The sequence below is a fragment of the Cyprinodon variegatus genome, unplaced genomic scaffold (genome assembly GCF_000732505.1).
Source record: "Cyprinodon variegatus isolate N-32 unplaced genomic scaffold, C_variegatus-1.0 Scaffold547, whole genome shotgun sequence".
NCBI classification, from domain to species: Eukaryota; Metazoa; Chordata; class Actinopteri; order Cyprinodontiformes; family Cyprinodontidae; genus Cyprinodon; species Cyprinodon variegatus.
This window is the reverse complement of record NW_015151000.1, coordinates 252,401-262,567: the sequence shown is the minus strand read 5'-3', so window position 1 is coordinate 262,567 and position 10,167 is coordinate 252,401. Positions and strand designations below refer to the sequence as shown.

At 45.4% G+C, this 10,167-nt stretch overlaps 1 protein-coding gene across 1 annotated transcript in view; it reads right to left on the bottom strand.

The window, feature by feature from the left end:
* ascc3 (activating signal cointegrator 1 complex subunit 3) overlaps positions 1-10,167 on the bottom strand; it is a 202,540-nt gene that overhangs the window by 143,316 nt on the left and 49,057 nt on the right. The window contains exons 5-7 of the mRNA XM_015391552.1: positions 8,726-8,927; positions 5,986-6,121; positions 3,370-3,495 (exon numbers count right to left, since the gene is read on the bottom strand). Coding sequence (XP_015247038.1) covers positions 3,370-3,495; positions 5,986-6,121; positions 8,726-8,927 — 464 coding nt within the window. The remainder of the gene's footprint in view (positions 1-3,369; positions 3,496-5,985; positions 6,122-8,725; positions 8,928-10,167) is intronic.

Sequence of the window (10,167 nt, the reverse complement as noted above, 5' to 3'; positions counted from 1 at the left end):
ACCCTAAATGCTTCCCTGACAAATACTGAACCATCCCCAGTCGGCTCCTCCCGGCACCCTGCAGCTTCCACACCTTCTCCAGCATCGTCTGCCGCTGCTAAACCTGCCGATGGCTCCACTGCTGCTTCAACCACCTCAGCCTCTTTAACCCAGGGGGGGCTACTCCTGAGCTTCCCCTGAGCCAGGAGAAGCAGGTGCTTCAGGAGCTGGAGGCAGTAGTAGCAGCTCAACAACAACTGATGGGTGAAGCCCAGGAAACAGGCCCTAATGCTCCAGCATCAGATCCTCTTCCATCAGGGTAAAAATCCATTTGGATGCTAAGATCCCATCCGGATCCGTCTGACATCACTGCTGCCAAGCAAACACGAAAGGAGCGCGCTGCTCACTGCTGCTTACATCATCAAGGCTGCACTTTAATAAATGTAATTGTCTAGAGAGTTGTTCTTAACAAAATGTATTTTTGTTACAAAATGTCAATCTGCTCTATCTAGAACTCCTGAAGTGGAAAGGTTTCCTTTCATAAAAAATATTTTTTAAGAAACCTTTGGCTATCTGATTATCAATCGATTATAAAAAAATAATCGAGGGATTAATCGATTTGCATAATAATCATTAGTTGTAGCCCTAGTTGGATGAAGATTGCGGTTCAGCAACAGCCTGTTATCAGTTAACCATGGATATCCTCTATTACTGACCCTCGACAAGCCTGCTCTATAGAATCTGATAAAATCAAGGAAAATAAGCCAGAATATTTATAAAATTCCTAATGTGAACAAAGTTTGTTCTGATTTCTTTAAATTAAATGTTAAATTTCACTTTTGATGAAGCATCTTTTGGAATGAGAGCCTCTGCACCAGCTGCTGCACCACTGTCCCGCCCTCACTGCTTCTCTACAGCAGGACCTTATAAGGCTGCGGACTAGGGGTGTAAATCACATTCATCATGGCGATTCGATTCAGTGTCGATTTCCTGACCCAACGATTCGATTATTTTCAATACTCAAGAATACACCACGATATGATTCCATTCGATTAACTGGTTCATTTTTTTTTTTTTTTTTTTACACCTTACAGGCTAGACAATGTTTCAAATTTGAAATAAATCAATGAAAGCTGTAATATTGTTATGCATTTTTTTTTTACAAACAACAGCAAATAACAGAAGTAGAAAAGTTGCACTCCACCTATTCCTATTAAAACCTCATTCACTGAAAAATAATAATACCCCTGCGTTATAGATTTGAAAGGCCTTGCATCAAAAAATACTGCACATAATCAGTGCAATGAGTGCAATGCGGTCCCTCGGCTCCAGACGTCCCGCCCCCTCCACAGACGCTCCGCTGCTCCTCTCCCAGATTGTAGCTGACCGCAGACAGGAGGCCGGCTTGTTTTGTTTTAATGACCGAAATTGTGGAAAACAACTCATGAAGTTTGACCCGCTAGAAGAGCGAGGTGCGCGAGAACGCTGGGAGCCTTTTTCCACCTGGATCTCCGCTCTTTTTGGCCCTCATGTCCCTCCGTCGTCGGACTAAACTCGCCCCCACTTCCTCGCCGCCTCGGCCGTATCTAGACCCACAGTGTGTAGCACAGACCACACGTACTGCAACACACTGCTGTAAGAGTATAACCAGGAAGCGAGGTAGGAGGGAAAAATAGGTTTAGCGCCACCGCAGCACGGGAGGAGAATTACGCCCAGGAGCAAATGGATAAAAATAGACCGGAGGGAAAAAAACATGAATAGATTCTCTTGCGGACGTGTCGTAGCTGTTGGATCGATGAATCGATACAAAACGATTATTATTTACACCCCTACTGCGGACCCTCAGTCACTTTCCAGAACCCAGACCAATTTACCTGTGGGGGGAGCTGCTCTCTACCTGCCCCCACCTATCAGCTCATACTGGATCACATTTAGTTTTATCGTTTTATCAGTGAGCAGCAGGAGGAGGGAGGACCGGCTCATTGTGGAATGAAGAGAATCCACTGAATCTGTGGCGCTGATCCAGGTTAGTAATAAGAAGCCGCAGCTGCAAGAGTTCACAAAGTGTTTTTTTCCTTCATGCATGGTTTGTAAACTGTTTGGGGGGGGACTGTGTTGCCCCGGGCCCCAGCAAAGCTGTCAGCTGGCCTGCCTGTCAGAACCGAGCTGCCGGGTAGAAAGAGAAGAATCTTAAATCAACGTCTGATGAAGCATTTCATGGATCTCTGACCAAACAACAGATCCTAAACGATGCCTTTACCGTTAGCATCTAGACATCTCTATATTAGCATGGCTAATGAAGGCTTTAATGGCTAAATCCTCATAGATCATCATGATGAAGATTGAAGCTGACAGCCACTGAAGGGACTTCACCATTCCTCGGTGCAAATATACACAAACACCTGAGCCACTCTCATTAACCGCGGAAACAACAAGAGCAATGGTGTAGATGTGATTAAAGCATTCATTTATCAATTGGCCATGGCACAACACACACACACACCTGCACACACACCGAGGCTAAAGCCGTGCTATGATGATGTGCATTAGCATGAGTGAAGGGAGCAGCTACACTGATCTCCTAAAGTGGAACAAAAGGCTTTTATGGCTGCACTTCAGCGTCTTGATAAATAAAAGGCCAAACTATGGGAAGAGGGACTGACCTTTACAGCTACAAAGACGCCACGGCATCCGGGCCATTAAAAGACAACGTGATGTTCAAACCGACGGGAGTCTGGCACCCGAAGGCCCGCGGCGCCCTGAGCTGCCGTCTCCTACGTCCCCATCTGCAGAGGCGTCAGCGGAGGCTGCAGGAGGCGGAGGGGATGTATGTAGCGGTATGCATGTGGATTTGTCAGTCAAGGTGTCAGTCAGGCTGACGGGGCATTGTGTTCCCTGACAGCTGCCTGAGAGTTACAACACTTCTATTAAGAAAGAACATGGCTCAGCGGACACTGCAGCCCCACTTCTCTCTATTTACTGGGATAAAGGAAAACACAAGCTAACAACATGCAGCTGCAGCAGAAGAATCGCCGTCAGCTGGACTGAGTGATAGCGACCGCCTTTCAAAGGGAAGGAACGCCGCAGCAGAAAACAGGATGAGGAAAGAGTCTGCTCAGAGCTTCTGGAACCAGGGGCAAACTAAAAGGCCAGTTTGTGGATAATATAGTTAGAGAACTGGGTTTTATTTCTCTGGTAATCATGTTGGAACAACAGCGTGCTGCTTCTAGCAAAATTTAAGTTTTATCTTTAGAGGCGCTTCTAATGATCTGCTGAGAACCGTCCCAGAACCGGATCAGATCAAAACCTTCATCTGGTTTTGCTTTCCTCCCTCTGCAGATAACGAAGCAACATGAGCGGGTTTGTCGTCGCCGACCTTTGGCCACTTACCTCATCCAGTTCGGAGATGTAGACGGGCCGCTCCTGGAAGCCGACAGCCATGGGTTCACTGGGGGGGATCTCCACCTCCTCAAACATCTTATTGTTTTCTCTGTGGATTCCCTCTGGTAACAGCAGCTAAATGTCGCAGACAAAACAAAACTAAATGTTAAAGACCTACCAGGTGACCTACAGTCTAATAAAAAACTGGGTTTGGAAGAAAATTCAGAGACAAAAACTTTCTCTGGGAATTTCAGCCGTTTCTAAAAGCTCTAAAAGTTTAGTCATTGGAGAGAAAAACAGCCATTTCTCTTCCATGGAGGAGTCCACTTCCTTCACCTCATCATTCTGCACAAAGATGGTGAAAATTATAACATATGGTCATGGCAACTTTAAAATGTGAGCTCTACAGTGGAATCAGACTCTATTTTTCAGCCACAGACCTTTGACTCTTAGAAATGACTCCAGAGGTTTTTACTGCTGTAGAAACAAACATTCAACATCTTCACAGACGCATGGCTCAACACATGGGCGACCTCCTGGGTACAAGATTCTGCTGCTCACATACACCTCAAGGACAAACCGCATTCGTTTAAGGACCAGAAAGTTCACATTTTAGATAAAGAAGACAGGTGGTTTGAAAGGGGTGTGAAGGAAGCCATTTATGACCCTTCAATGTGCATGTTTTTATAATCCATTACAAGGCTTTGTTGGGCTGCTGGATAAAACCTGGAACTAAACGCTATTTCTGACATTTTGAATTGAAAAAGCTTCCTGGATGGAAGAGAAACGTCTTCACACTTGGAAACAAAGTCCAAACATCCAGAGAGTTTAAAACTTAGCAGCTGCAGATGTCTGGAGATACGCGAACTTTAGATCTGACTAAATGAATATAATATTAATCATTAAAGTCGAGTTGCCCAGGAGCTGCCAGTGTTCAACCAGTCCAGAACAAGATTGAATTTGTGCAAAAAAAAAAAAAAGAAAAAAAGTTGATATGATATCAGTTGGGATAATTAGAAGTTTTGCGGTTGAAATAAAATATTTATTCTGAATGTAAATCATCTTATACCATTTAGTAGATTGTCTAATTTGCTTAAAATGAGGATAAATATTGTCAAAAGGGGTAAAGCTGAAGTGTTTCTGTTTTGCTGTGGATCGAGGTGGTAACCAGGCGCGTCCACAGCTGCTCCCCCTGGTGCATATAAAAAGGAGATCCTTCTAAACTGCTGTTTCAACTCTGAACTATCTGACCATGTCAGGGAGGGAACCTGTCAATCAGAGCAGAACTTCATTTTTCTGACACTGATAACACTTATGCCGTTTCTCAATATGCGTTCTTGAGCCTTCTGTGTGCTTGTCAGCCAATTGCAGAGAACGCCAGACCGAGGATGCAGCAAATCCCAGGATGTTGTTCCCGCCCCGCCCTCTTTACCCAGCATGCATCAGACTTGAGATGGACAGCTATACCAGCATGCACTGCAGCAGCAGCAGCTTTCAATGGAGCGCTCCATCCATCCATCCATCCATCCATTATCTGACACGCTTGTCCCGAGTGGGGTGGCGAGGTGTGCTGGTGTCTAACTCCAGGAGTCAATGGGTGAGAGGCGGGGTACGGGTCCAGGTCGCCAGTCCATCGCAGGGCAACACGGACACACAGGACATACAACCATTCACGCACACACTCACACCTAGAGAAGCAAATTAACCTAACAGTCATGTTTCTGGACTGTGTGAGGAAGCCAGAGTACCCGGAGAGAACCCATGCATGCTCAGGGAGAACATGCAAACTCCATGCAGAAAGATCCCGGGCCGGGAATCGAACCCAGAACTCTCTTGCTGCAAGGCAGCAGTGGTACCTGAGCAGCCCCATGGAGCGCTCCATTGAAAGGTAAAAGTTCTCTTTTCTGTTGCTGTTTAATAAATGTAAGTTTTAAGATCATTTGAGGCGAGAATATTAGACTTTTAATCGTCACTTCCAATTGACCCATATTTATGCTGCGTGCTCCTGTTCTCCCAGAGTCCAGACTTTCCTGTGTTGTTATCAAGAACAGACTTGGTGAGAACACGCGTCCGTACTCGCGTTCTAGTGAATTGAGAAACGGCCTTAATGTTCACACTAAAGACTTTCCTCCACAGCCTCTAGCGACAGATATTTTCTCTCTCCCTCCATTTTTCTCCCCTGACATGGAAACGGTTCCCATGGCGATGAGATCGTTTATTAAAGAAGCTGCTCACAGGTCTGAAACTTTCATGTTCAGCTGACCCTTCCAGCTGATTGGGCGAATGGACTCCTAGTGCCTGCCTACCACAGTTTGGTTTAAGCCAATCAGCATAAGAAATGAAAATGTCAGCAGACGCCATGAGAGACTACAATAGTTTTACCGTTTTTTTTTCAGGGATGAAATCTCTATCGAACAGAAGCGACAGCAGCAGATCGTCCTGAGCCGCCATGTTTAGGTTTGGATGGCTGTCCAGCTCTCTGCTTTCTTTCACAGCCATACATTGAACCATAGAACTGCAGTGTGACGGGCCGACCCATTGGGGTCAGGCTGGAAGTCAGGCTGCAGGCGGTGTTGAAGTAGCGCTGAACAGTCAGGTTTTCATTGGGAAAGAAGAAACTCTCACCCTGGCTCCTCCAACGAAGGCCGGTGCTTTCGTTGCTTCTGCATAGCTGTCGTAGACGTTGGGGTATCGGATCCGTTCATAGACTCTTTCTCTGGTGAGGACGGGTTCGTAGCGTGCATTCAGCAGGGCCTGCTCTCTGTGAGAAGAAAAGGAAAGGTCATAAAAAAACAGCAACAGGAAACATCAGAGCCACGCTCATTAGAAGGTCCCGTTTATTTGGGGAGAGTCCATCATGTCAGTCCATGGAAACATGGCTGCTGACACGTCTTTTTGCTCAGCTGGCTGTGATCAGCCAAGCTGCCTCCATAGCAGGACAGGAAGTGTGTTCCGCACACTTTTAAAAACCAAAGGCTGCTTTCTGTGCACATCCTCATCACTGTACTTTAGTTTTTCTTCCCCCCGTTTGTCAGTTAGAATCTAAGGCATTTTCCTCTAAAACTAAAACAATCTCGGGCTTCCAAAGTTCAGAGCAACATCATTTCATCACTTGTTCTTAGATTAATTAAGAACTGATTAATCCAGCTTACTGTCTCACCTTGCCAATTTATCCAGCGAATGCCTGCCATCCCAGACTCTTCTAAAATGCTGGCATACGTTCTATTCTTTCAAATTAAGGTGTATGCATAGTGTTCATAATGAGTCCAGAACTTCTGTCCAACGACAGCCTAACCTTAGCATAACGCACAGCAGCATAATGCCCATGAAATGACGCACAAGCATCATTTCATGGAAATTACGCTGCATCAGTTAAAGCATGCTCAAAATTTCTCAACCTACTTGCCGACACATGCCAGCTTACTTTAGCGTGCTCAGAACTCATCCAACGTATGCCAATGTTTTTGCCAGATTTTTTGTGCATTAGGCAAACGCTGGTCTAAATCATCAAGGTGTGACAGGAGCTTTACAGAGTAATCCCACATGCAGACATTTAGCATCTTATTATAACCGTTTGTTTGAGAGGTCGACCGACACAATGTTTTTAAAGCTGATTATTTTGACCGATCATGGGATGAGCTGCTGATTATTTGAGCCGCCTTTCCTTTAACGCAATAAACCATAGATAGTGAGTGGAGGAGGGGGCAATGTAAACGCTTCCCTTGGTCTAGAAGCAGAGCTGCTGAATGTTCCAATCGATCTGTGAATGTATGCAGGTTTCAGCTGATACAAATACAAAAATAAAAAGGTTCAGTTTGATCATTTTAAAAATATCGGCTGGCTGACGGATCGGCCTACGTCCAAACAGGATTGTTTAACCAAACAGGCATCACAGCTTGAAGGTTGTTATAATCAAACTTAAGGTCAATCAGATTTAGTGATAAAAAAAAGAAAACAGAGGTTATATCGTTCAGCCATAAGGCCCTCAGCATCAGTCACTGATCATTTTAGAAGGACTACGACAGTACAGGGAAAAATATCCTGACTGGGAAATCCCTAGCTTAGCATCCAAAACAATAATAAAGACCGTTTCTCCTGAGCCGATCCTCCGTTATTCTGGTCACCATGAATCTAAAAGCCTTAGAAGAAAACTGGACTCTAATTACATCATTTCAATGCTGTGTTCAAACCGAACCCTTCTGGAGCATCGGAGCGGCCGGTTCATATGTGAAGTGTTTCATGGCGACCATCAAAGCGTTTTTAAACGTCCTGCGGTGCGTTTCAAACTCCTGGCATCCTGAAGCGTTTTGAGCAGCCGGTCAGTGAGTTTTCACTGAGATATTGAGCTTCCAGGCCTCGACACGCATCAAGTTAGTAAATCTGAACTTTTGCTGCTTGACGCGGCGCATTAACCAATCAGAGGAGCTGATCTGAGAGCTGGCAGGGAGGCAGTCAGAGCACCAGAGCCACGACTTCTGCTCCATCACAAGGAAGCTTCACTGAGTTCACATACAAAGGGTCTCCTGCCACCCTGAGCAGGAAGCTCACTTCAGCCACTTTTATCCAGGACCTCGCTCTTTGGCTCATGGTCCAGATGTCCTGACATAGGGGAGGTGTAGGAATGTAGAATGACTGATACATCGAGAGTTCTGCCTTTTGGTTCAGATCAATGCAGAGTCTATCGATCTGCTGAAGCTCCCTCCTCCAACCTGAGGGGATTCAAGCCTCAGATACTCAGGAGTTGATCTTTATCCCGGCTGCCTGTCACTCGGCTGGAGGGAACCAGCAGAACCAGATCATTGGAAACAAGCAGGGATCAAAAACCAGACCCCCCCCCCCATAAAAGATGCTGCAAAGAAGCAGGGACAGTGCAGCATTGAAACCCTTAAATCGCTTTCAATGAACAACTGTTCTACATCACCTCATGAATAAAAATAAACCTTCCAACAGACTAAAAGACGACTAAAGTCATTTTCTGTTGTTCCCCTCTATATTTAAGAATCCCCCCCCGTGGATGACTGACTAACAGACGAAAGGCATTCTGCTGCTCTCTGAGGCGGCTTACCTCTCCGCTTATCATTTTCCTCACATCGCGCTGAGTTTAACCCTGATTTTTAATTAAACAGATCACTGCTTCGTCATCCCCTGAAATTAAACTTTGGGAATAATCTTCCGCAGGAAAAGATGTGTAACGAGCTGCAGAGTCATCGAGATGTTTTATTTCTTTTTGCCTGTTTTGTTTTATTTCCTTTGTTGGATTTTGGTAAAGCTGCAGTGGTGTCAGGGAAACGCAGAAGCTGGTGCTGCTTGGAGCGCAGGCAGAGACGGGCGGATGGAGAACAGGCAGAGTGTGGAGGTGACCTACCGCTGAGCTCTCATCTCTTTGGGGTCAAAGGTTACCCCAACCTCTGAGAAGTCACTATCATCGCCTCCTTTGGCTCTCTTTTTCTCTCGCTTTTCTTCTCGGCGGTAAATTTTCATCATTTGTTTCTCCTTCTCGGATTGGATGGTCACCTGGCAGCCGTAGGCAGGCTTGCTCATTTCGCCGCTGACCTTTCTGCTCACATCTGAAAGACAGAAAGGAAACGTGTCAAATGCACAGTGGGTTAGAAAAGCTTTCCTTCCACTGGACTTAATCATTGATTGGTTTTTAATATTGGCCTGAAAAATAGAGGAAACGTTCAAACATGTCCGCATGTCACGACCTCCGTGCAATAAGGACGACCTCGCCATCAGCAGCAGTTCAACCCGATAATAAGATTGACTTTTCTTTATTATCATTTCTCATTTCTGGCTCCACTGAGCACGGTGGTGGCACTGAACGGGTTAATGTTCCCCACTGCAGTCTCCCCTGTTTTAGACACAACAGCTCAATAAAGGGTAGAATTGCTCTTGAAAACAGATGAGATCTGATGATTGCACCGGGGCCTGGGCTGATTGACTGAATGATTTCTTCTTTATCTCGTCTAGTGGCTCTACCTACCGCACAGCTCCCCGCTCATCCTAACAGCTCTCCTCTTCCTGTCACTCTTAGCCTCCCTCCCATTACCTCTTCAACTCCAAACCCCTTTAACTCTGTCACCCTCTATGCACCGATTCCTCGGTCTAAGCCCTTCTCCTCCTCAGCCATCGCTCTCTCTGAGTACTAATGCGCCTTCTTTTGTGTTTCGAGCAGAAATTGCCTCCAAATTTGCAGGATTCTCATTTCCACAAGTGATCACGGTGCCATAATTGCAGAGGAGAGCACCGCCGGGATAGATCATGTTTGTTTACGAGCTGATTTCAAAGTGTTTTTCCCACATTTGAAGCCGAGGTCCTTCAGATCATTATGATAATCTCTGGGGTAATTTTACAATCCAATATCACATCCCCACACATAAAACCCAAATGTTCTACAGACAATAACGTTTTTTTCTTGCACATGTCCCAGAAGATGCAAGGCTGTAGTGACTTGATGTCTCTCTCTGTGTTTTCAAACGTGACTTTGACGTTTAAATCGACCTGCGGACGGTTTGTGCCTAGCATGCTAATGCCTGCCCTACTGCTTTAGCTTTTTGTTTGATTTGGCTCCGAGGAACCAGCTTGTCTTTATCAGCTTTAGGTACTTGAAAAGTTTTTTCCTTTGGTCCGGTGTCGCCCAGTTCATCACTTTTCTGTCTGAACTTTGGGGTTTTCTTTACATATGGGACAGTAATAATAATGAAAGTGTTTTTGTTTGTCGTTTTCAATTCTATTCAGTTTATTTCTATAGCTCCAATTCACATCATGTCATCTCAAGCCAATTTCCAGTTCACCAGATCATCCAGT